This window comes from Empidonax traillii, unplaced genomic scaffold (assembly GCF_003031625.1).
Source record: "Empidonax traillii isolate 1590-97213 ecotype Southwest subspecies unplaced genomic scaffold, ASM303162v1 scaffold405:size801240, whole genome shotgun sequence".
Classification (NCBI taxonomy): domain Eukaryota; kingdom Metazoa; phylum Chordata; class Aves; order Passeriformes; family Tyrannidae; genus Empidonax; species Empidonax traillii.
This window is the reverse complement of record NW_020955598.1, coordinates 260,344-286,956: the sequence shown is the minus strand read 5'-3', so window position 1 is coordinate 286,956 and position 26,613 is coordinate 260,344. Positions and strand designations below refer to the sequence as shown.

The 26,613-nt window shown below is 41.8% G+C and overlaps 1 protein-coding gene across 6 annotated transcripts in view; it reads left to right on the top strand.

Moving 5' to 3' along the window:
• Nucleotides 1–24,363, top strand: part of GNB4 (G protein subunit beta 4) — a 60,725-nt gene extending 36,362 nt beyond the window's left edge. For 2 of the 6 annotated variants that reach the window (XM_027893771.1, XM_027893774.1), the window contains exons 2-10: nucleotides 11,409–11,508; nucleotides 15,772–15,810; nucleotides 16,542–16,648; nucleotides 17,572–17,635; nucleotides 18,390–18,552; nucleotides 18,750–18,816; nucleotides 18,965–19,166; nucleotides 20,366–20,582; nucleotides 21,787–24,363. In XM_027893771.1, coding sequence (XP_027749572.1) covers nucleotides 11,452–11,508; nucleotides 15,772–15,810; nucleotides 16,542–16,648; nucleotides 17,572–17,635; nucleotides 18,390–18,552; nucleotides 18,750–18,816; nucleotides 18,965–19,166; nucleotides 20,366–20,582; nucleotides 21,787–21,893 — 1,023 coding nt within the window. In that variant the 5' untranslated portion in view covers nucleotides 11,409–11,451 and the 3' untranslated portion in view covers nucleotides 21,894–24,363. Of the gene's footprint in view, nucleotides 1–2,491; nucleotides 2,703–8,419; nucleotides 8,640–11,404; nucleotides 11,509–15,771; nucleotides 15,811–16,541; nucleotides 16,649–17,571; nucleotides 17,636–18,389; nucleotides 18,553–18,749; nucleotides 18,817–18,964; nucleotides 19,167–20,365; nucleotides 20,583–21,786 lie in introns of those variants that run through there. The other 4 variants (XM_027893768.1, XM_027893769.1, XM_027893772.1 and 1 more) reach the window with 3 other exon arrangements.
• Nucleotides 24,364–26,613: the final 2,250 nt, after the last annotated feature.

The window sequence follows — 26,613 nt, the reverse complement described above, 5'->3', positions numbered from 1 at the left end:
CATGTTTCTTCCTTCAGATTCTTGATTTAAGTTGAGCGTAGTTGTTAATGAGCTGAAAAAACTATTCAAATTCCATATATAGATGCTATGTTTGTCAAAATCTGATTTCACCGATTAATTTTAGAGCCTCTGTGTGTATCTAATAATTTTGATAAGTTTTGGTGATCTGACATACAGTTTTGACAGTGCAATGTACTGTCAGAGTACTAAAAAATTAGGAATTTGGGATATGCTAGGTTTTAGGCAGTTTTATTGTATAAAAACTTCCCTTCCTCCCCCACCCCCCGAAATTATTAATTAGGTTTAGGCACATGTATTTATGTTGTGCTGCTCTTGAGAATGCAAAGTGAAAGGGGAGGTGGTAGAAGATCTGATCAAGTTTTGTTACAATCTCAACATTAGGCAGAGTTCAGAAATAGCACAGCAAAGTTTCCATGACAGCATTAAGTCCAGATGCCCTAGAATTTCACGAAACTGATAATGATGTTAGTACCATTTTCCCTCCACTGGAATGGTAGGAAGGACACAGCAGGAGCCTTGGGTGCTCCTGACAATCTCAGGGGAGAAGAGTAGTGGTCCACAGGGAAGTGTTTCAGCATTTTATAGGATATTAAATGCTCCTTTTTAATCTTCCTGACTCTTGTGGGGCACGAAACTTGTTCAGTGCTCTTTCAAGTAGTTCGGATACAAGCTGTCTAAATACAAAACCACTCCAAAGCGTGGAGGATGAGGTGGCCAGGAAGTAAAACTATGATTTTGGGCACTACAAACGCAACCTTAATTTCTAAGATATGGAACAGAAAAGGGAAAACTCCTCTTTTGTCTTGGAAGCAGCCCAAAAGAGGGAGCCAGGTTGTTTCTTTATTTTTCTACAGCAGAATAAAAATAAAATTCAAGACCAAACTAAATGGACTGTAAAGGAGTATTTAATGATGTGAGTATTTAGCTGCTGTTCCCCATGCTTTAGAAAAAGCAGCTAGTTGAGAAGGTGGGGTGGCTGGAGACACTGAAGTCATTAAGGTTTTTTTTTCCTGCTTATCTATTAGACTTCATTACAAATGCAGACTGATGGGCATCAAAAGCCAAACACACACATTGGAAAGGGATGGAGTGAAGAAAGTTGACTTTTGCTCGTGATGCTGCTTCAGAAGCTTGAGCAATTTTCTGTTCTCAGTCTCTACAGAAACCTGGTGGCCCTGAGTCCTTGCTGAAAGGCCAACAACCTTAGCAAACAAATTGCTGGAGGGTTTCAGAGCTGTGGCTGATGTTTGCCTTTTCAGGGAGTCAGGTACCACTGTGCTTTGCTCCGAGCTTCTGGAAGCAGGAGGCCAACGCTCTTTAGCCATTTTTACAAACCTTTCAGTCACCATCGCTGAGAAAAACTCCAGAAATGGTAGTGCGCTTCTCTCAAACACCAAAACCAAAAGTCTTCCAAGAACAGTGTCTGGTCTGTGGTGGAGGCCAGAGCAGAGATGATGCACTCAGCGGAGCTGCTCTTGACCCCTCTCACTGTGACTAACATGTGTGGGAAGCATTTACAAGAACAGCGGTTCCAGTGGACTGGGGAGAGATCATGCAGCAAAGCAGGTTGTTGGAGCCATGGGCTCTCTTGAGGCCGTGGTGCCTGATTATTCCTGTCTATAACCTTAGGCTTTGTCTCCACAGGGGAATTCTGCTATTTATAAGCTAGTGAGGATCACGTTTTCATAAAAAAGTTTTCATTTAAAAAATAGAAAAGCGATCCTTTGTGGAAGACTGCTACAAGTGGGAATATTGTACTTCTTTGCAGCAGCATTTTGCTTCTCTTTTATTCTCTTCTGTTGGAAACTTCATCTAGGGTTACTTTCCAGTAGGCAGGTGAATAATTTCTGACTTTTTACTGGTTAAAAATTACTCCTATTACAAAGACAGCCTTTATTTTGAGAACCTTGCAAGTGTGGAGGTAGTTAGAAACCTAGTGCTCCTTATTTCCTTAACATAACGTATTTCCTAAATATTGGATATAGTATCTGCTTTAAAAAGCAACTGTTTGAAAACAGGCATTACTTTTTGAGAAACATCAAAAACAATTCAGAAGAGTATAGGTTAGAAACATCCATCTCGTCACAAGTGGTACCTGAAGCAGTTAAACAACCCATCTACTCTTAATCTCATTCTTGCATTAGTAGGGATGAAAAAACAGTACACAGGGTTTTTACTTTTTAGCATGGGATTTTTAATCATTCTGTAAAGTGAGGTTTGTGATAGCTATTTTTTTTTTAAAGACCAATGACAATATGCATCTCCAAAAAAAAAATATATATAGAAAACCCTATTAAAGTGGCCTGAACTCTAGTCTGGAAGAGAACTTATTTTTGTGGCTTCAAATCACAAGTAATTGACCAGAAATGTATTGGGAACCAAAAGCAAAATTAAAATTGGACCTGAGGGAAATAGTTTTATCAGATCTTTGGATAATCTGTATTAAAAAAAAAAAAAAATCAAGTACTTGTATTCCCTTGTTTCCTTATGAAAGAGTCCAGTTGAGTGCTGAGTGTTGCAGCTGCGTGGTGGTGTGAACACATAATGCCTCGCTATAACTTTGGTACCAGGGGAGTGTGTGTGGTGCTGAGTGGGGAGGGGGAGGGAAGGGTGCTGAGCACTATGTATAGATCAGATCCGGGGTTTTTCCCGAGCTGATGATGAGTTTGAAAGGATGCAGTGTGTGTGTGTAACTGGTACTGCTGGGCTTTCTGCTCCTCCAGCGTGTGAGAATGCTCCACTTGCAAAAACTGTCAACCAGGAATTATTGCAGTCGAGTGAGTAGTCATCCGAGCTGAATCGAGGCACTTTTCCTGGAGACAGTACTAGTTTCTCTTAATGCCTATCTTCTCCATTGACTTTAAACCTAAAATTATCTGTGTGCTTGGTGCCTTTCATGCACACTGTGCAGTCTGCTCTCTCTCAGATAACAGGAGGCTGCCTCAGTAATCTTTTGTGCCTGTAGGTGCCAGACCAGATTTTATATGCACAGCACTGCTTGGCCCTCCACATGCCACTGCAGTAAATACCAATGTGCTGGCCCCTTAAAAATCCAAAATCAAACTTGTTTAGAGATGGATTTTAATGTAAATGAGGGTCTTTCAAAATGACTTTGAATTGTCACTCTGCAGTAGATTTTTCCTAGTAAAACAGTTAGAATAGCCTCTGGGTATGGCTGGGTATTTGAAGAGACAAAAAACCTCAGCTCACTCCCTATGTGTGTCCACCTGTCTGTGCCCAAGGAAGAAATTGGACTGGAACCATCACTGTCTTCTTACTTAGAGTTATGTCTTTCTGCTTCGTTAAGATCTTTCTTGCCACTTCTCAGATGTTTTGAATTGCAAAACCAGTAATAATTTGTTCAGTGATGGAGTGTCCTGAGGTCAGTGAACCAAGTTTTTACTGGGGAGTCGTTATTATAGTCACTGAAGACAAGATAATTTGAATTTCACATGAAGTTCTGTTTGCAGGGAGTGTGATAAAAATAAATCTGTTCTTATGTACCAAAACATTTCGACCTGGAAACAAACATAATGAGCATAAGATGCAAAAATGTTAATTTTGGAAAAATCACTCTTTTGGACTGTGAAATATTCATGACTTTTAAAAATTCCTTCCTTCCTGTGCTTTTCTCAGCCTTGTGCTTAACACTGAATTTCTTGGCTTTTTTTAAAATAGAATCTAGTGTGTGTGGGCAAGGAAGAGTAGGGGCTTTCTATTTGTTTTATGAATGTACTTGGCTTAGACTTTCAGTTGGGTTTTAGAAATAAACTCTCAAACCTCTGAGCTTCAGACAGCAGTCTCATGAAATGTCAGCCTACTGCATGAAGAAGGGTAAAAGTCAGAAGTTACTGATGGTTTTTTACTAGCAAACTTGAGAATTATTTCACTCAAACTTCTCAACTGTGATTTCCTTTGTCTGTTTTGTGACTGCTGTTAACAAGGTCAGTATTTATCGGTCTGTTTGTCTTCCATGGCAACCGTAATAAAACCAGTCATCAAACCCACCTCTGTGACTGAAATACACCAGAGGTTGATCCTTACAGCACTGAAGTCTGAAGGTGAACACAGATGTTTGTATTTGTGTCATCGAAATTACTTCTGTTCACAACTCCACGGAGTTATTACGGTAAATGGAAGTGTTTTGATGTGGCAGGCTTTGTTTCAAAGTCAGACTAAAATCACCAGCTGAGTAGCTACGTGTGTGTCAAGTGGCACATATTTATGTTTGTGATGTGTAGGCACGAGGTGTTTTGGCCAAGGGAGGAAGGAGCAATATTGTTGTCTTGAAACTGCTTCTGCCACCCAGTTGGTGGGTGGGGTTGTGTTCCTGATGTAACTGCACGGGGCAGGTGGGCACATGAAGAGGGAACACTCTCAAATCCTAATCTCAAATCTCAAATTCGTTGTTTGCTTGTGAGTCTCTCTTGTGTCCTCTCCTTTCCAGCTGTACATTCAGTTTTGTGCACACACATTCCTCTCTGCCTTAAAACTGGGGACGGTGTCTGTTGGAGAAATGGGTGTCTAAGTAAGTTCTGCTCATACCCTTCCTCTCGAGAGGCGTTGGTTGATTATTTCCTGTTTTTGTACCAAAGCTATAATGGAGACATATCACTTTAAAACACTTCCAAAATGTGCAGAAGTGCAACAATAGCGCTGACCTCAGCGGGCGAGGTCACACCCAGGCTGCTTCCTGTTTTCTTCTTGGGGAGACCAGAGGCCCTGAATATGGGAGAACTCTCCTGTGCATGTGCCCAGGGCTTGAAATCACAGTGACAATTGGTTCCATCTTGCAGAATTAAAATGAAAATAACTTAGGGAAAATATTCTGTTAGGATTTCCAGGGTTATTTTATAAATGGTAACCGTTTTTAAATGAATAATCATTATTCTCTACTGAAGTGTGTAAGATGTTCTGTAACCAGTGCTCCCCTCAAATGTATACATTAAAGAAAGGAAGGAGATGAACTGAAGAGGTTTGAGAGGAGAGAATAAGAGCAAGGCACACAATGGCACAATTGCAGCCCCTACATACTGTTATTTCAGCTTATCCCAGCCTCTCTCTGCTGTTACTCAAGTATTAGTTGACCAATATAAAAGCTCCTTGCTTTGTTGTCTTTGTTTATTGATGCAGTACAGCTACAAATCAGAACAAAGGACGCTTGGGAAAATGGATAGCTGGAAAGGTCTCTTTGAGAAACAGGAGAGACAACATAGGGCCAAGGGATAGTAAAAAAGGCCATTACATGGTTCATTTTCCTCAGTGGAGAGCTGAGTGTGTGTGTGTGTGTGTGTGTGGTCCTCCAACAGCTCTACTGCAGAAAATATATTATGTAAAATTCCAGCTGAAAGACTTTCTATATGAAGGTCTGTAACTGCAGCACAGCATTAATGCATTTGCTTTAAGTGACTGCTGTGCAGGCAGAGATTTCACTTTATACAAGGCTTTATCCACCATCTCCAGGTTTGTAGATTTTGAACCTTCCCCCAGTATGTCAAACACATCCCCTTCAGGCTGCAAGAAATAAAACCTCTCTCTGTTTTTCTTCTCTATTCCTGGGTTTGGGGAGACATAAATGAGTGGGCAAAGCTGCCAAAGTCTTGTTTAGTACTAAACGAAGAAGTGTTTTATGAAAACCTTCTTTGGCACATCCTGAATACATGAAGTATTGGTCTGTGTGTGCTGGCAGGGCTCAGCTTCAGAGCCAGAACCCCACTGTCCACCCCTGCAAACACTGTCACCACTCACAGGACACAAACAGGTAAATTTACACAAGCAACTTCAGCATATAAAAGTTTTGGGGCTCAAAACCTGAATATGTGTGACTTACCAATTTATCTCCTTTGAGAGAAAGCTGGAGCATGCCTTGGTGTCTTTTTCCTATAATTAGTAAGGTGCTGTAGTTAGCATTCCTTATGTTTAGCCACCTGTGTGATCACTAGTAGGGAGGATCACATGGAAGTTATGTGAAGCCTCTCCTGCTGCTGCTATCTGTTGATCACTTGTGAGATCTTGCTGTATATGAGTCGAAAAACTAAAGTTGATACGTATAGGTAAGCACGAATTTCAGTTCCAGAGGACTGATTTTTTGGTACAAAATGCAATTCTTACCCAAACAGCTCTTTAGTTGATAGCTCTTAATAATCTAGTCAGACAGACTGTTCTTTCTACAGTCCCTTTAATCTCTATATATTTGGCACAAAAATAGCAATGCTTTCTTGTGGGGAGGGGCGTATTTACACTTCTCTAGTAATTTTTTTTCCCTCCTGTGTGTATGGTGATTTTACAGGGGAATAGGCTAAGCTTGCCCAGGCATGTGAAAGTGCCTGTTTTTTTAAATACTTTTTTTTTATTTTTAAGAATCTAAATTACTTAGTTTGTAAACTGTAGTCTTCTCTGAGACAGAAATACTAGAAATAGAACTAAAGGTTCCTATCACTACATGCCTGGCTATTCTGCTTCGAGTAACCTGCAAATACCAGCCTATTTCCTGGCTTTCCAGAACTCCATCAGCTCTTGGTCCCTGTGCCAGTGCCATGGGGTCAGCAGGTCCTGTCTGATGAACTCCCTACATCCCAGCTTGTGTAGGCACTGTGTCCTGCCCTGCTGCCTGCTGGGGTGTCACAGGGGTGAATCTACTCAAAGTGTGAGCTCAGTTGCATTTGGAGTGAGTTTTTGCAGAGAAAAGGGTGGTTTTTTTCCAACCACAATGTTCTGAGTCCACAGTTTGTAAAAAAAAGTATTTTGGAGACAAGAAACTGTGGTAATTTGTCACTGCCTGCCTGTATAATGAAGAATTTAACTCTTAGCAAATGGTGTTGCTACTGAAGCAGGAATAGTGCAAGGGGTAATTTATCTGTGGAAGACTCAAGCCTGCCAGTGGCTTCCTTGACACTAGATATGCAGTGGAATCTGGCTTAGTTAATTATTTTGCCTCATGAGGCACTTTGTTTTGATCAGTAAATTCACTTGAGCAAGTCCACTGAGGAGAAACTGCACCGAGGGACAGTTCAGCCTGCAGATGGCTGAGGGCAGAGATGGCTGCCTTGGCTACACAGTGGTTATTGCTCCCTGTGTTGTTGCTTCTGAAGGAAACATCTCGTGTCCTTGACCCCCTTTTCTGATGCCTTGGGTGTCCTGCCACGGTAACACCCCTGGCTACCAAATGTATTAAAAATTTCTTCCCCTTCTTGTTGCTCGTCCCCTCAAGGCCTCCCTGCCACAGCAGGAGATGCTGTTCCCAGTCCATCGTGCACATCGTGAAATGCCTTTGGAGAGAAGCATCTGCCTCTTCATCAGAGGTTCTTCCTCTGGATGCTGAAAAACAGATAACACTAGGGATCTGCATCTAAGGGAAATCAGAGTATTTTTTCTCTGACTCAACATTTATTAAAAGTATGAATAAGTCAGGGAGGTAGGCGTTACATTACCCCAGTGTCCTGAGGTGGCAGGAGGAAGCCTCACTCCTTCTACCCATACAGGTGGAAGAGCTGGTGGCTTTGCTATGTACATGACTGAGGGTTCCTGGGGAAATTAATATTTGGAATAAAGATTTTTTTTTCCCCAGACTGTGAAACTGTGCTCCTTCCTGGCTGTAGTATTTTGATCTTCCTGGAGAGGAGAACGAACAGGCATGTGTCCTTTGTAACCTGGTGCAACACCTGGGGCTTGTGTTGAATCCACTGAGATTTTCAGTAATTTGTATGAGGAAAAAACTGCAATATAGAGATGACCTCTGTTCTTGGCAATCCCTGTAAGCCCTGCAGAAGCAGTCCCAGCATTTAATCTGATAAAAACCAAGTTGTTTATCTGATTCCTGGTAGCATTGGAAAATAGCACACTTCGAGGTTGTGGTGATGACCTGCTTTTCTGCACTGAGGACAGGTTTATAGGATGCAGCCTCTGCTTGGCCAGTGCTGCCAGGCATCTCAGGTCTGAGTTCTTGCTGTGCTTCACTGATACACTTATAAACATACAGCACGTAAATCTAGTCTGGCCTATGGTCTATGGACAGAACTAGCTCTTTGTCACTGTAGCATCAGAAGTATTAAACAGGCACAGGTGCATCCCCAAGTTCCAGACATCCAAGCAGGTGTTTTATCTTCCTGTGTTGCTGTCGTGATTCTGCTGACATCAGTCGGGAGTTTGACTGGAGTTCAGAGATGCTGCTTGCAGAGTTAGTGTGAATCTGGAAAGGCATCTGTGAGAGCTTCCTCCCTGCCCACTCAGTTTCTGTACTTTCCTGTGGGCACATCAAAGTAGTACTGAAAAAAAGAAAAAAAGTAAAAATCCCAAGTGGAAGCATCTTTCTCCCAGTTCTGCTGAATACTTCGTGGTGGGGAATGATCTGAGCACAGAGACCTTCTCGTCAGGAACTGCCGCCAGCCAGTGCAACAGGGTTGGATGAGCTTCAATTTAATAGTTAAACTGTGCACTTAGTTTGTTTACTGTAGTATCCTGGTGTTTATACATAGCTTAAGAATATCTCAGAGCTTGCTGTTCAGCTGCTGCATACTGGAAAAGAACTTTAATGCTCAGAGCTAGAGTAATCCAGTTCTAAAAGGAACCTGGATTTTGTGGGAATATGTGCTGGCTTGAAGGCCGTTCTGTTCACTGAGGTATAGCTTGACCTTGAACCACTGACACGTTTCTGCTGAGCAGCAATGCTAAGGTCTTGCAGATTTAAAACATAGTGGTGCTACTAGGGCTTTTCTTCTACCAAAAAAAAAAAATTATTTCAAAAAGTATGAAAGATCATTGTACTTTTATTTGCTTCAGAATTACAGCTAAAGGTGTGTGGGTGGGTGAGAAGGCTTCTGGAGCTGGGGTTTTGTCCATGTAGGAACTTGGAGAAGTGTAACACAATTTAAAGCTGTGAAGTTTATCAGCTGTGCAGCTGCTGGTGCAGGAATGGCATTAATGGTGAACAGTGCTGATAAAAGTGACATTAAAGTCCTTGACAACGACTTCGTGGCTGAAGTGCAGGATGGTCATTGATGGACTCGGAGTGCCAGTGCAGTGCTACAGCTCATTTCCTAACATGCTCATGGTTTTACCTATGAATAAAAAAAAAAAAAACTGACCTTGGGTGGCTGTGAGTGGCCATGCATGATTCCAGGTGGGAATAGTGTCGCTGTCTTTATGGTCAATAATTCCCTGTGTTGAAGTGACTGTTTACAGAGCACTCAAGTGTGTGGCACATCACAGGGCAGAGGCAGACTTCCCTTCTCAGAAAAATAGAGACACATCAACTTCTCTGTTGGGAATCTTTATCTTCTGTTAAAAATAGCACACAAGACTACTTAAGGTTGGCAGGCAGCACGGCTGGCTGGCTGAAGACCTTTGAGACCATTGTTTTGTCTGTGTTACCTTTGAGTAGGGTCTAGGTTAAAAAAAGGAAAATCACAGTGAAAAAGTTAATTTGACACTGTCAGAACTGAAAGTGGGGCTATATTTCATAGAGGTATACCCACTAAATGTATTAAATTGTCATTAAACTCAATAGACTTCAAAGGTGTGTGATTAAATGTGTGTGCTAAAGGGATGTTTTTAATGCTTAATTTTTAAAATCAGGCATGAGTGCTGATGACTTTTATGTTATACCTGCTGTGCATTAAGTAATGTTAAGTAGTCTGGGCATCTGAAAATAGGAACATGGTAGTAAATGAAGTAGTCTAATGTTCACATGTGAATTACAATGTCTTTGTAGTTGAACAGAGCACAGGTTTAAGGAAGGAAAACCTCATAGTTTGTTTACATACGGCTGGAAATACTAGTTAGACCTAAATCAGCACTTCTGTTACTGGTTTGGATGTATTTTGATCTGGAGATGATCCAACTTATGTCTGTTTGTGACTTTGTTCTGAAATGGACTTTGCAGTGAGGTTCAGATTGACAGAAGGAGTAGATGGATGATTAATGAAGATACTTTTCTTCTTGAGTAGCCAGAAATTTTGTATCTCTCAAACACTTGTTTAGCTGTTAATCCAAGGGTGTTTATCTTATTAGTAAATTGCTTTGAATCAAAACTTCTCACTCTTTTCAGTCTATGAAATGTTGTGTTTTATAGATAGAGAAAAGCTTTCCAGAGTTAGTCTTTCAGAGCACATCACTACTGAACTAAAAAGAACCAGTATCTAGACCAAATAAAGGGGTTTCCCTACAACTTCACAGACACTCTGTGACCCTTCTTCCTCTGTTTTTTGGCCATTTTTCAGTGGACTAAATAACAAACATAAAATAATGTTTTGAATGGGTTCTTCTTCCCGCTTCTTTTCCTTCCTTCCTCCATTTTTATTTTGTGAGCAGTACTCACAAACTTTTGTCTGTCTTCTTCTATAAACTAGAAGTGGTTTGGCTCTTTAGATAATGTCCTGGGACCACCACCATCACCATTCCTGGTGTGCTTTTCCTATCATGAAAAAATTCCAAATAGGTGTCTGGCTTGTTTGTGAGCAAGTTACTTTCTGATGTTCCTTTCACTGCAAGGATATTGAAGTCTCCAGTGTGTGAACAGACTTCAGAGGTCTCTGTAGTGGTTGCACTGCTGTGCTGGGAATAAAGAGGGAAATTGATCTGAGGAAACTTTGTTCAACACACTGAAAAAAATCTGACCCAAAATCTGATTTGAAAAAAAAAAAATTACTAACCTGAAAGTGTGCCTGCATGAAGTCTTACTGTTAATGGATCTTTTTATTGAGGTTGCTTTGAGTCCTCGTTCAGATGAGAACTGCTTTGGGCAGCTGAGGGCTGTACCAGCACGAGGATGCTTTTAGGGATGGTTCGGTCTTTGCTATCCCTTCTCACTGCATGGGGGCCTTTGAAATGAAAACGTCGTTGTGCCTTGCCCAGGGAAAATACGGGAAAAATGGGAGAAAGCCTGCTATTTCAGCTGCAGTCAGTGATTCAGAAATTTCATCTGCAATTAAAACCAAGCCTGCCCTGGCTGTCCTGTGCAAGGTGCCAGTATCCCACCCCTGTTGAGCCCAGAGGTGAATGCTGAGGGGACCTGCAGCCTTTGCTCTCTGTTGCCATCTTGGGGCACAGAATTTGTGACGGATTTTCCGGGCGGGTGAGCAGAGCCCATGCCACAAAGCAGGTTCTTAAAGGACAGTGGGTGGTTCTGTTGACAGATGCTTCTATATTCAAAATAGACTCCACTTAATTCTACTTCTCATGGTAATTCAGGGATTGAAATCATTTAAGTCTTGCCAAATTCATTAAAGACAGTGTACTAAAGGGATCATCTATTTTGAAGCCTTTCCAAAGGCCAGATAAACATATATATAAATATAGGTTTGTGGAGGATTTGGGGTGTTGTTTTTTTTTTTTTTTTTTAAGAGGAGAAAGTGATACTGAAACTTATTTTTCTTCCCTCTTATTGGCAGGTTTTCTTCACCAGTGGAGTGTGAGAAATAGAGGCTGAAGAAGATGAGTGAGCTGGAACAGTTACGGCAGGAGGCAGAGCAGCTGCGAAACCAAATCAGAGTGAGAATTGCTAATTGCTTATTTTTCATTACAGAGTCCCTCCTTTAAGGGAATAAATTGTAAAGATCACGTCAGATCTGTTTAAGTTGTGCAGCGCTTAAAATGTTTTTAGGGTACTTGTTTAAAAATCAGAAGAGACAATGGTATAATGAAATGCATTCTTAGTATTTCTTGAACAATATGTTTTATTTCTTGTTGAAGTTCTTTAAGTTTTGGTACTAGGAGTGTATTTGTCTCTGCAATTCTTTTGTTTATTTTGGGTTTTTAAAACAAGAGGGGAGCAGGAAACTTATAGAACTTTCTAACACTTAGAGTGTTAGAAAAGCTTGTTCTGGGCTAAAAGTGTTATCCAGGGTTATCATTTCTCAGGCCCTATTTCTTTGCTTCCCGTTGAATTTACTTTTTTTTTAAAAATGCTGATCCCCCCATATGTTCTAATTTTTTGTTGTATTTACTCACTGAAGATAAATCAAATATGAGCTGTCATCCCCAAAGTCAGTTTTCCAGGAGTGAGTTGCAACATGCCTGTACATTTCAGTGATGCAGTTTTCAGGAAAGTACGAAGTACAATAAGGATATTCAAAGTCTGTTTATTTTTAATCAAAATTTTCTCAACATGAACCATCCATAAACCTGATTTATATGGGAATGCCTTATTTGCAAGCATTCCTATCAGCGAGGAGTGCAGGTTTCTTGGAATATGTTGCACACTGACTTTTTTTAGCGTGGCATCTGCTGGCAGCAGTTGTTGTGTGGTGTCTCCTGCTTAGTGTGAGGCTGCTTGTTGGTGTCAGCCATGTGGAGAACACCCTTCATGTTTCAGGAGTTGTGTTGAGGCTGCTGCTCATTCAGTGTCCCATCGATTCCACTTAAAACACCCTGGAAAGACAAGGGTGGAGTCAGTCAGTGCTGTGGCACTGGGTGCCCCTTCCAGCAGCTCTGTAGAGGACACAAATAAATTTTAGTTTAAAATATTTTTTTTTTTTAATCTATTGAAGCTTTATAACAGCATTGCACAAATAAAAGTTGGACATAATTTGTCAGTTCTTTCTCTGCCTGATGGGTGAAGACTTTGTCATTACATGACATCAGGGTGAGCCAGTCAAGTCTTTGCTCAGTCTTGGTAGTCAGTCAGACTGGTTTTATGTTTTATTCAAAATTGTGTGAAGGAAGAGCTACCAGGCATGTAAGAGAGCTCCACTGTGCTGCAGGGAAGTCTCCCTCTTTTTTAAATTTTGGAGCATAAAAATCTGATTGGCCCTTTGTAAAATGACTCCGTTTTGTGGCTTTATGTCAATTTAACATTTGTTTTGTAACTCTGTCACCCGACTTTGTAACTGGATCTGTCAGGGGTAGCTGAGTAACCAGGGCTGTACTGTCTTTGGAGTCTTTTGGCTCAGCAGTGGCAATTAGGGATTCCTCTTTGGATCTGAGTGCAGGGTTGGATACCTTATGCTTAATTCTCACTTCAGATGAATATGCACTTCACAAATGCTCCTGGTGACTTAATATCCAAGAAACACTCTGACCAAATAACTCAGTTTCATATTTTTATAGATCACTGCTCATCTTGCTTATTAAATCATGGCACAGTTTTTTTTTTTCTAAATAGGTGTTTGTTTGGGATGGATAAGAGGATAGATACAGGAGCTTAAAAAAAAAAAAGTTTTTTTAAAGTGTCGAGAACTATTGGGCTGGTAATTTTCAAAAGTTATATTTGATGCACTCCTAAAATAGGTGAGGTCACTACCAGCATTTGATGTTTTATATGTAGCTAGAATTTTGCTGTCTTAGTTGTTTACAGGTCTTGGGTTTTGTCTGATATTTCCTCTAACAATATAATCACAAAAATCACCTTTGTGCTTAGAAGTGAGGTCCAGATCAGATTGTACCTACCACCTTCCTCAAGTGTACAAACTGCAGTGCATAACTGTCCATTCCCCTTTTTTTAGTCTGCAGTATTTTCGAAATGTTTAATGATTTTGAATTTTTTTTCCCCAGTGTTTTGGTGATGTGGGTACCTGTGTCTCCCCATGCAGTAACTGCAGCTGTAGCTCAGTTCTGTACACAGACAGTGTTGGAAGAATAACTTAAGACTGCCTGAATTTTTTGTGCAGGAGGTTTGAACGCTGAACTATCAGATCTGTCAGATGAGTTTATGGGTCAAGTTAATTCCCAGTTCTCTCTGTAATAAAAGTTCCCATGTGATATGTGTGTCCTCAACTTTGAGAACTGAAATTGAGGATAATGATTTTTTGGAAATGCTGCTTACTTGACACAGTGTCATTTGAATGAGACATTTTTAACAAATAAGACCCTATATTTAAAAAAATCCATGAATTTTGGGGAAAAAAAAATGTAATCTGAAGTGTGTGTGCTTAGAAATCGTGGGGGCTGCACACTGATCAAGCAGGTAGATTTTTCTCACAAATTTTGCATTGTCTACTGCATGAACTGAGAAAATCTACAATGACATAGAGGAGCTTTTTTACCTTTTGACACTAATGATTCTGTCACGATGGTGCTCGTGCAGAAATGACAGTTTCAGTGTAAGAATTAAAACAGTCTGTTGAAACTCTCCTGTTCCTGCAACTTTGCCAGTCGTGTGGCAAGTGTTAGACAGCCTCAAGGAGAGGTGTTGCTAATAGCTCTCCCTTAAAGAGAAAAAAATGCTTTGTCTCATTCAGACTGCGTTGAGAAATCATTTTATGTTGAACATCTTTAAGTATTTCAGCTAAACCAAACAAGTAAAGTCGTTTAATATCCAGTGTGTTTCTTCCTGTGGCTGAAATAAGTCCTGAGTGCTAAGGGATTTGCTGCTCTGGTATTTTAAACCCCTCCTGATTCCAGACGTCAACATTTTGTAAATATTTCTACAGTTCAGACATTATAAAAATAAGTTGAGATGACTTAATCCACTCTCAGGCTTGCTTTTTGGGAGGAGAGCTATAAAGGGTGGTCAAAATAAACATGCACTTAAGAAATGTTAAAGTTGCAATGTCAAGTAACTCTCAAGCAAGAGCTTGAAAAAAAATTTAAGATCCTGGTCTGAATGTGTTGATGCAGTTCCAGAATGTGTGAGTAAATGTTTCCGTCTCTCCTCTCAGAGAGGACGTTGCCATTTGTGCACAGATTGAACTGGGGTGGGGTGAGGGGGACACACAAATGTGTGGTGAAAACCATCGTTTTTGGGAGACTGGAGAAATCACAGGAGTTCAGGAGGGTTCTGTGGCTTGGTCCTTCAGTTGGGCTGTCGATGGTTTTAACTTCAATTGTGCTACAGAATTCCTGTCTAATTTTAAGCCAGTTTTAAGCCAGGTTTCTTAGAAGGAGTTGCTGACCATGTGCCTGTTTCAGTTTTTCAAGTTCAGGGCCCGAGTTGCAGGAGGGCAGTGCAGTCTCAGCTGTAACTAAAACCAGGTTTTGCAAAATCAGTGTTGTGGACCAGGCTCAGTGGTGCTCAACCGTGTCAGGTGTTCAGTCTGTGACTGATGATGTGAATGAAAGGAAAGTCTGGTTTTAGGTCAGGTTGAATCATGTGCAGAAAATAAGTTGTATGTCCATGCAGTCTGAAATAAGGAAAATAGATGGAATGTCTGTATGGAGAGCTGAGCACCACCCATTCCATGAAATGAGTGAAGGCATTAGCAGACTCTTTTTCTCCCTTCATTTTGCATCAAGTCCATCATCAGGTGAAGCTTTGGTAATCCTGCTGTCTGTCCTGCTCAGATCCTGCCTCTTGATTTCCATCCTGCCTCTCCCTCTGGCACTGTCACCCCTGCGATGCCAAGGGGGTTGGTAATGAATGTACAGCCTCTTGTGGCACAGAGCTTGCTAATCATGTGTCATATATGGTTGCTTTTCCAGGTGGATCAGTTCTGCCCTTGTGCTCAGCACACCCTGAGCAAGCACATCCACCCCAGGGAAGGAATACAGGGAAAAGGGTAGGCACTGGGACTTCAGGATGGCTCCAAGTGCCTTTGAATCCCATAGTCTGTAGAAAGGGAGATTCAAAGGCTGCTGGGGCACAGCCCTTCCTAAGTCCCTTTTCCTCCACTACCCCTAGTTGTGTGCCAGTGCTTTAGATCCCTGAACAATCCAACCAGTTAGGGTGACAGAAGGTGTCTGGGGTGTCAGTCGTGGTGGTGTGTGGCTTTTTGAGTGTGTTGGAGCCTAACTTGAGTTATTTTTCCCTTAGACACTCTCTCAGTTGATGCTCAGTGTTGCCTTTCCAATTCAACTTGCTCCATTCTTCTGTTTCAGGATGCCAGGAAAGCATGCAGTGACACAACTCTTGCTCAGGTATGTTCCTGGTTCCTTGTGTAGGCTGTTACTTAGTAGATTAAAAAAAAAATAAAAATACTATTTTATGACTGTTGCATGTTCCTGTTCAGTAACTGAAAGAATGAAGTGAAAGAAACCTTTGGAAATGGACTGTCTATTTATACAGCTATTTAAAACAGAACAAAACAATACCACCAAAAAACCCCAAATAAACAAAACAGGAAAAGAATCCAACCAGTCAAAAACCCCCCAGCAACTTAATGCATCCTGCTTCCAGTTCACCTTTTAAATAGAGTATGTTTATTTTCTTTAATGTCTTTAGAAAGACTTAAATGAATATCTGTTAGCTGTATTTTGGAAACAAAAGATTTTGCATTTAAAGTTCTGCCATGCTTTAAAAAGTAACAGTGCGGTAAATACTGGAGGATTTTCTTTCCTGGGTTTTAATTGAAAACTTTCAGATTTGATAATGTGAGATAGCCCCACTATTACACAGCAGTGTTTTAAAAAGCTTTCCTGAGGTTTCAGGTGTAGCCATCATGAAGAGTCTTACAGTCTGTCCCTGGAAAATCTGTTTGTGTCAGTGTTGCAGGGACCTAATCCTGGGTGTGCAACAGTGGCCTTTTTTTGTTCGATTTTGTTGTGAGCCAAGACAGATTATGTTCTATCAAAGTTCACATGTATTTTTGTTATCTCGTGCATTAAAAATAGTTCTCAGTATCTCGGGGGTTTGTTTGATTTATTTTTAGATCACAACAAGTCTGGACTCCGTGGGTCGGATCCAAATGCGGACCCGGCGCACGCTCAGAGGTCACTTAGCCAAAATCTATGCCATGCACTGGGGATCTGACTCAAGGTTGGTACAGGGGAGGCTTCAACCTGCAATTTAAGGGTTGGAAATCAGATTGTCAGCTTCAGGTTTAATGTCAGGTTTTTGGGGAGCCTTACGGAGTGATGTTGGTGCCTTTGCAGGGGCATCCCAGGTTTTTTGGCTTTAGTTATAGTTTGCCATCTTAAAACTGCAAAGGGGTGATAGAGGAGCCTTGGCTGAAAGGAGAGATATTTGGCTTGTTCTTACCATGGCTATTTTCCCTTTTCCTTCTTTCAATTTTAACTACGTTTTTGAGTCTGTTTAAGCAGAGGAGAGTACGTGGTGAGGCATATTTTTGGAATGCTGGGCACTGTATTTTCCAAGATGTTGAATAAAGATGGAACTGCTGTGATAACAAAGATTTAAAAACTTCACGGACCAATTTTATTTCACTGAAAAAAAGATCCTTTTGTACATAGTGGGGAAAGTTGGTATTTTGCTGCACTGCCTTTAAAGCAACTGGTGGTCAGGTGGTAACACTGCCTCGTGTCTCTGTCATGTTGTCCAGAGAGGAATACATCTGGACTCTGCTCTGCAGATTTATTTTCATTCAGATTCCCTATTTGCTTTTTTGTAACTGTGTAGTTAGAATATTAGTATGTGAACAACGAAAGCAGCTGTGGAGGGAGCTCATGAAATGCGTTTTCACCAAGCTGTGTGGTTGTGTTCAGTGCTGATCATGAGCCCCTGTGGGACATGTGACTCTTCAGTCAGGTCATGTGTAGATCCGCATCTTTGCAGACTTTTCCCAACAAATGCACCCCTCCAGTGAAAAAGAAAAAGCAGAGGGTAATAGAGAAATTATGAAACTTCTGCATCACCTGGTAATCATGAATGATATATGTATATTTTGAGATTTTTTGGGGTTTGTTTTATATTAACGTATTTTATTTTGTGTTTGTACTTAGGCTACTAGTCAGCGCTTCTCAAGATGGAAAATTAATTATTTGGGATAGTTATACAACAAATAAGGTACTTATTCCTAATCTTTATCTACAGTTAATGTATGATTTGTGTGAGAAGGCTTGTGTCTGTTTTTTTCTGTGGTTGCAAGACAAAAATTAAAAGCAGCAGTGTTTCTAATTCAGACATAATTGTTTTGTTCTGTCACGACTAGCTGATTACTAGTGATGTGTTGTAGGGTGTGTTTCTGAAGCAACAGTTAATTACATTGGTAACAGTTAATTACATTGGTAATATGTAACGTTTTCACTCTTAATTTGCCAGTGCAGTAGCTCATAGCTGTTGCTCTCTGCCTGTCTGGTGTTGCTTCTGAAACTAATTTGGTTTTGAATTGTAGAAATACACAACCTCAGAATTTACAGGACGGTTTTGGCTTTCAGGGCAGAGAGAGGAGAAGGAATTAAAAAAGCTGTGCTTCCATAAACTGTCCAGTCTCCATGGGCACAGCCATCCTGCCTTCCAACCTATAGCTCAAAGATGTAAAAGAGTTGGACAAAGAAATTATTTAGAATAAACAAATGCTGTAAATGTTTAAGTTTAGGATAGCTTGGCTATGATGTAGTGTCATGCTGAAGTTCTGTATGTCTGCCCTGCAGATACCGCTGGTATCTGTCACCCCAGTGTGTGTGGAAGTGTAAATATGGAATGAGCTGTGATATGCTGTTAAATCCAAATGCTGAAGCACACAGTGCCCGTGGTGAGTGAGTGAGCTGGGTGAGAATGAGCTGCTGTCTGTGCCCTCACGAGCTGCGTCTCTCCCAAGATGCACGCCATTCCCTTGAGATCCTCCTGGGTGATGACCTGTGCCTACGCTCCCTCTGGGAACTACGTGGCCTGTGGTGGCCTGGACAACATCTGCTCCATCTACAACCTGAAAACCAGGGAGGGGAACGTGCGGGTGAGCCGCGAGCTGCCGGGACACACAGGTCAGCCATGGTCTCCTTCCACTTTGGTTCCTTACTGCACCACAGGGAACCATCTCGGTCTGAGGTGTGTCGTGGGCTGTGCAATAGTTCTGTTGGCAACACGCTGGCTGTGGGAGAACTTTGATGCTGTTCTTGGGTTTTAAACTTGCAGTTATTACTCCTGGGTTGGAAACTTAACGGAACTGTTTTGTTTTTAGGATACTTGTCCTGTTGTCGCTTCCTAGATGACAACCAAATTGTCACTAGCTCGGGAGACACCACTTGGTGAGTTTTTGAGCTCTGTTGGCCCTCCCTCACCCCGTCTTTCTTTTTATTTTTTTTTTCTTCTCTCCAGTGTCTTGATTTATATTTGAAACTTGAACTCTGAAATAATCACAGTCGCGGTGTTAACGTTGTCGCTTTTTATCTGCAGCGCTTTGTGGGACATTGAAACTGGTCAGCAGACCACCACGTTCACTGGGCACACTGGAGATGTGATGAGCCTCTCCCTGAGTCCAGACATGAGGACTTTTGTTTCGGGTGCCTGCGATGCCTCCTCGAAGCTTTGGGATATCCGGGATGGAATGTGCAGGCAGTCATTCACAGGGCACGTGTCGGATATTAATGCAGTTTGTGTAAGTGATCCTTTGTATATCCACGTGGGAAGGAAGGGGGAGGATAAAGGCTACATTTACAAGGATTCAGCTACTGAGTTACCTTGATTTCAAATCAGTTAATTAGGGTAGGGACTGCTAAATTGTATGGAATGGAGAAGGTTGTCTAATAAATTATGATCTAGTTTGTAACTGAATTATTATTGCCATTATCTGAGATGCACTGAGCTGTTCTTGGAATAGTTTCAGCGGTGTTTTTGTCCAGTAACTGAGACATCACTTTTTTTAAGAAGTGAAGAATGGACTAGGGAGATTTTTTTGCAGTATGGCAACGTGTTAAAAGCTGAAAATCGTAGATAAATCCAATAAACTGAGAGGGTGCAAAACAGCCAAGTATCCTCATCTTAAAGATTTTGGTTGAACAAAAATGTATTTAATATTTCCTTTGAAAAGAGCTTTCAGAGAAATATTCTAGAAGGCAAAGTTAAAAATCAGTCCTGATGTTGAATATTCCCTGGAATAATTTGGTAATATTTATGAAATGGATTATATTTCCTCTCTGTCACAGTAACACTATGTTCTGATCTGCAAGATACGAGCCCTGGTAAATAGGGAATGAAATCTAAGTCTAAGCTGCATCTGTTTTTGATAAACATGAAAAATTATTAAGGCTGAGAAAATACCGAACGCATGACCAGTACAAAAATGCAGATCCTATACTTAGACCTGGGCCCTGAGATCATTTCAGTCAATATGGATATTGAGAGAATGACTCGGATTTGGAGTAGATTTTTTTTTTTTTTAAATTGAGTTGCTTACAATCTTGTATTGCGGCTGAGCCAACCTGGATGAGCAGCTCAGGATGGAACATCACGTTCCACTTCTCCCAGGTCTTCCTGGCCCACATTCAGGATGTACAGAACTGGGGTTTGCTCTGCTCTGTAGGAGTCAGCTCCGTCCCCTGTGACTTCTGTTACCCTGCACGCAGGAACGGCCTGGGTACAATTCCAGTCCTCAGGTGTCGCCAAGCACTGTTCCAGAGGGGTTTCCTTGTATGGTTGTTTACATGCATTTTTTAACATGCAGATATTTCTTTAAAATAAACCATTCTGTCTTCCTCTGGTCACACTGGCAAAATAGTCCCGTGATGTTCTTAAACTGCTGCATGATCAATGTATTCTTCAGGTGTCAAACTCTTGTCTCTTAATTAAAACTTCCAGTTTTTCCCTAATGGACATGCATTTGCCACTGGATCTGATGATGCCACTTGCCGGCTCTTCGACCTCCGTGCAGACCAGGAGCTGATGATGTATTCCCACGACAACATCATCTGTGGGATCACCTCTGTCGCCTTCTCCAAGAGCGGGCGCCTCCTGCTCGCGGGTTACGACGACTTCAACTGCAACGTGTGGGACACCCTGAAAGGGGAGAGGGCAGGTGAGGACACACAAGTGCAGGAGCTGTCCCAGGGCATGTTCGCACTCTGTGCAGAATGCAGAGCCAGTTCACTGCCAGTGGTGTTAGGGAATCTCTCCCTGCTTCCTTCTTAACGCTGTTCTTTTGGAATGGCACCCCTTTATTGTGTTTGGTTCTGTGTTCCAGTGGTTACACTGCACTTCAGTTCCATCTCTGGTGTGTGCTGCAGTAAATGCTGCAGTCAGTGGAACAGGCCTGGTTTTGGGCATGAGCCATTACAGATCTCTGTGCTGGGAGATCCCAGCTCTTGGGGCTGAGGAACAGCCTCCAAAATGATGTTACATCTGCAGAAAATGCATTTCACTGAAGTAATACGAAATTACACATTTGCATTGACTTCTGCACCCATCCAGAGGCAGTAATGCTGATGTAGTTACAGGAGGCTTTTTGCTGTGGGGACCATCGTTTCCTCCTGTTGGGAGAGAAGTGAAGTGGACTCTTCTGGTCCTTGAATTAGTCACTTCTGTCAGGACACAGCGTGCTTATAGCACAGCTATTTCTTTTGCTTCTTACAGGAACTTCAGTGCAGGGGCCTGGTTCAGTTCTGAACATCAGTTCTGCTTTTCAGACTGAAAATAGATCCTTTTCCTTAAGGGACACGTGGGCAACTGAGTTCTGATAGACCTGGATGTGGAACCTTGGCAGAGCAGACAAGGGAAAGAACAGGCAGAGGGAAAGCAAAAGCAAAGCTGGAAAAGGCAGGATAGTGCTCCTCTTCTGATAGTCTGACATGATCCATGGGGGATTTGTGATCCCAAGGGTTTGAAAAACTTGGGAAACCCAGCGTGGTTCCTGTGTCCAGGACATTGTCAGGAGACATCACATTTGATTTTGGAAGTACTTGATGGCTGAAATTGTGAACAGCATTGCTGAAAATGGGACAGACAACCTGCTTAGGGATGAGGACATCTTTGGGGCAGGAAGGAGACACTGTGAGGGCAGAGACAAAAACGGAGGTGATACTGAGTGTACGTGGTTTTAAAAACCTTACTGTTGAGTTTCTTGTGTTCTATGTGGTTCTTCAGAGTAAAGACAAAAAAGGCAATTAAAATCCTGCATTACAACCGTTTTTTAGTAAATTTAAGACTTGCCTGGGAGAGCAGAGTAACAGCTGCAGTCCTTGACACCCTGCAGTCACTAACTTCCATTGCTTCTTCTTTTCCAGGTGTCCTGGCTGGCCATGACAACCGTGTCAGCTGTTTAGGTGTCACTGATGACGGCATGGCTGTAGCTACAGGGTCTTGGGACAGTTTTCTCAGAATCTGGAATTAACTGGGAGCCAAACATGTACATTCTCCATTTGAGATCTGGAGAGATCAATGCTGCAGCCTATAGCTGTGAAATAACATTTCTACCTTGTATTTGCAGGTGAAGTTTTTCTATTCACTGATTATTACACAAAAAGGCTTTCTGTAAACTAGAAAAAAAAAATCAAGTGAAGAAATAGGGGAGGGGGGAAGAAATCACTGACTTTTTAAAAGGGGCCAGCACACATAATCATGGTGACCGACAAACTAAGAGCCAGTCTTTTTGTTTTTGGTGGTTTGGTTAGATTGTCCTTGAAGGGTTTTTGCTTGTGCTCAGTCTGCTAATCCTGTACTTTTTTTTTGTACATAACAGAATATACACATTATAGCAGCCAATCATGTAACATTTGTCTGTATGTAAAGAAATATGTTTGCATTTTTTAAGGAACTACATTTATAGCTTTGCTTTTAACCTGAGATGTCACTTCTGAGTTTTGTAGTGGGTGAACTAGATTGCTGTTTTCAATGTTTTTTGTGAATTTACTGTAGATAAAGTGAAGCCAATGGTATGTATGTGTTTTTTATAATGGAAGGCATTTGGTTTTGTTTTTTTTTTTAAAGGCCCTGGAGACTCCCAGTTAATACCTACCGCCTTATTCACTCACTTCTTGACCTGCTTGCCTATTTTTAATCAGGGGGGCTCTTCCTTCAAGCCAGTGGTTCCTGGTTCATCCATTGGCAGTCATGGCCTCCAAACACCAAGGAGTTAATGCCAGGCAGGCTTGGCAACAACAGCAGAATTAATTTGAAAATAAAATAATTCCAGTTCCCGAAGTTTTAGCTTCCTTCCTGCAGCTTTTTGCATCAGTTATTCCACGCAGTCCGTGGGTGCAGAAGCCAAGGGGTCACTGCTGCTGTGCAGTGTCGAGTGCTCAGCTCTGGCTGATCGGGTGGGTTTGGCCCATCTCAGGCTCCAGCTGATCTGCACTGACAGGGATTCAGCTGCTGCTTGGAGTGTGTCTCTGCAGGGCCTGCTCCGTTCCACAGCAGCTGAGAAATTCAGGAGGACTTTGCTTAAATTCCTAAAGAGGATTTAACTGTGCAGTTAATCGCCTGTAATCCCCCTCCAGATTCGGGGGTTGCCAAAGCACAGCCCAGCCAAAAGTGCTTGTTGTCAGTTCTGTGCAGTGAATTATCAAAGGAATTGTGTAACTGAAATGCTCCTCTGTGACCCCTGAGAACTTCCTACGATAACCTTGGCAGTGCTAACTGTGGTCACTGAGGGCTGTGCCAGGAGGTTTCTGGGTGCCAGTTGTTGTGCAGCTCCAGCACTGTAAATAAATAGCCCTTTCCTCTCCTCTCCCGATTTTATTCTTATTTGGATGTCAGTTGCTTATAAATGTGATGAGGTGCAGTTGAGTGTAGAGAGAGGGAAATCAGGTGACTGATGCCCATTTGAAACTGCTTGGGGAGGTTGCTTAACTTTTTGGTGCCTGGCAGCCTGTCTGAACTTGCAGTGGATGTTCCTTTGGGAATCTCAATGTCTGTGGCTTTTTTCTGAAAGGGGGTTATGTCTATTGGCTTCTCTTAAATGACTTACTTTAAAAACAACGTGAATTTTAAATCACCAGGTTGGAAGATGATATTAGTCATCCCTCCTCGGAACTGATGGGGGGAGTCTGGATGTCTCTGGGTCAGGTGGGCAAGATAAGGGCCCAGAATCCTGTAATATATCCAACTGGATTTCTGGCTGAGATGACTATTTGTCAAGTTCCTGACATTTTTAATCCTAAATTTCAGTACTTCCAAACTGTGCCTGTAAACTTGCCATGTCTATAATGGTGAAGGTGCCAATAAATGTACCAATCAATCACAGTAAATTCACTTTTAAAATAAGAAAAAGGCACCTCTTGTGCTGTAGAAGGAACATTTCCTAACAGCAGCCTTGTGGTGTAGGACCAAAATCCCACTGTATTGTGTCTCACAGGAATTCCTCAGCGTTTTGCTTTATGATCTGTCTGCATTAACAGAACTATTGTGGAATTCTTGTAACTCTCTTAAGTGAGCAGCTCTTTGGGATCTTGCAGACTCTGTTTATTTTTTAGTGCTGCACTCGATTATTTTTATTTTTTTTTTAACTCACAGCTGCCTTGAGTGAATCATTCTGGAAATTTGTTACTGAAGAATTTTAAGAAAATATTCTTTTTCTAAAATACTTTTTTTCCATAGAAGTGTGTTTTGAACCAATTTCCTAGTCAACACCTTTGCCAAGACAGGTGCCATTTTTACATTCTGGTATTAAAACTGGTTTCTACTTGTGAAACTCCAAAACCAATTTTACAGCTGTATATAACTTTTCTTACCAGTTCAGGTATCCTGTAACCGTGGTAATGGCTCTTGTAAGGTTATTGCTGCAAATAACTTCACTGTCATTGTTGGATGGCTGTTGTCTGTTGGATTCAGCTGCTTTTAGAATAAATACTGAGGAATGCCAACTGCTTGCTGAGGTGTCCAAAGGCATCACAGAGCCCTGCCTGCCTCTGCTCCTTGGTCACTCTGGGTCTGAAGTTCCCCAGGTCCGGGGGGCTCCTGTGTCGGCGCGTGAGGAGACGCTGGAGAAGCCCGAACACATCGGGGGAAACAGCGCCCGGTGCGTCTTGGGAACTTGGAGAAAGCCCGGGATAGATCCTGCCCAGGTGACGTTTGCTGTTTCATTCCTGCCCTGGGTTATTTTTCAAGCCTACAGATTTAAGTACCACAGGTGCTGTGTGAGGCCATTTGGTGACTCGCACAGGCATTCCTGTTAAACGGCTGCCTGACCTTTCAAGGTCGATGCTCCTGCTGAAATGGTGGATGTGGCTTCAGTGGTAAAAGCTCAAACTCCTCCTAATACAAGGAAGGTTAATAAAATGACCCTTTGTAGGCTTTACTTGAAAGGTTTTACCCAGCTTTGAATCTCAAAGACATTGGTGTGTGCCCACAGTTACCATGGGCTCGAGTGTGCAGCTCCTGTGACTCCTGACTGCACCATGACAGCAAACTCACTCACAGCAGGTCTGGCAGCTCTAGTGGGCACATCTTCCCTGGATTTATTTCAAAGTTTGTTGCCAAACTCCATTCTTAGCTGAATTTCAAGTAAATTGTGTCATTAAGAGCTGGAGTAGCCAGGAGCATTGTGCCAAATAGGGCTGGGTTGCTCTTGCCCAGCCTCTCCTCTGAAGGTCATGGCGTGGGAAGTGGAACCACGTGCTTGGTGTAACCATTTGTTTTATTCAGGTAGTTTGTCAGTGTTTTCTAACGAGATAGAACTTTGCAATAGAGAGCTCTCCCTTAGGGCGAGTGCCCAGCCTGGGCTTGTTCCCGTGTTGACTCAGGCGTGTCTGTTCACTGGACAAAGCTGCTGCAGTGCCGTGCTGATGTGCACTCCGTGATCCAGTCATGTGGCCTCTTCCCATCTGTATCCAGACCTTTTCCTTCCAAACGTCACCACCCTCTCACTGCAGAGAGGGGGCAGCTCAGCGTACTGACGAGATTTGTACGGGTGGAAATGGAACAGAGAATAAAGAGGCTTTTCCCTGCCTGTGGACAGGGCCTGACCTCGCCTTGGTAAAGCTGAGCTGGTGCAGCAGCAGGTCCCAGCGTGTCCTTATGTAATGCATGGGTTGGAAATAGTTAACTCTTTACTTCAGTTGTGTAACCGCTCGTCCCACGATGAAGTTCACATTAATTACTTTAAGGTGGAATGAAAACATTGTGAAAACATTCCAAGAGTTGTAGTCTGTCCTCTCTGAGGACGCTGTCACCTCCACTAGGTTTAGTGCTGTGCTTTAAGATGTTGGTGAGAGTATTGGCTAATTGGACTAGTTGGTATCAATGGTTGTGTAGCAGAATGGCTGGTTTTGAGATAGCATTTCCTGTACAAGTACTTAGCATGGGTTGATGGTGCACTGTGTATCCAGTACTCTGGCATGCATGCTGGTCACACTCCTCCTACACTTCAGAGGCACCAGAGCCTTTTATCCAATTGCTGGTTATGTAAAATACATGCAGAATGTTAATGCAGTGTTGTTATGGTAAATGTGTGAACAGTGTTACTAATTGATATAACTGATAACAGATTACATGTGCCTGACATTCTTATACCACACAGTATGTTTAGGTTTTAACTAATATGGACTTCGGTGGAATAGTCTTAGATATTTCAAGCCTTTGTTTTACTTACACAATGGTGCTCTCTTTGTGTTTTTCTCCTTTTTTTTTTTTTTTTGTTTTTTAAATAAAAGCATCTGAACACTTGTAGTACATATTACATCCAAAGGAGTCCAAAGCAAAATGCTTCTAAACATGCTTGATTTTACTTTGCCTTTAGTTCCCAGGATCTCTCATCAGCTTTTTTTGTTTTGTTTTTACTTGTTGCTGACTACTTTGGAAAACTTTGGTAATGTTACCAATTATGAAGTGATTCTGCACTGCCTTTGGATTGTGTATGTATTCAGAAACAGTCTTAAAGCTTTTATTTAAGCTATTAAAAAAACCAGGGACTTGTGCCATTTGTTCTTTAACAGTGCTGTTGTAAAAAGACTTCCCTGTGACAAAAAAATCACTTGCTATGAACTCTGTTCATAGCTTTTTTTTCCAGGATGGATCTTTTTCTTTGTATTTGTACAGTGGCTCAGTGAAAGATGTTGCCATGAGTTGATATTGTAACCAATAAACAAGTGCTTTTAACCATCCGGGGTCACGTG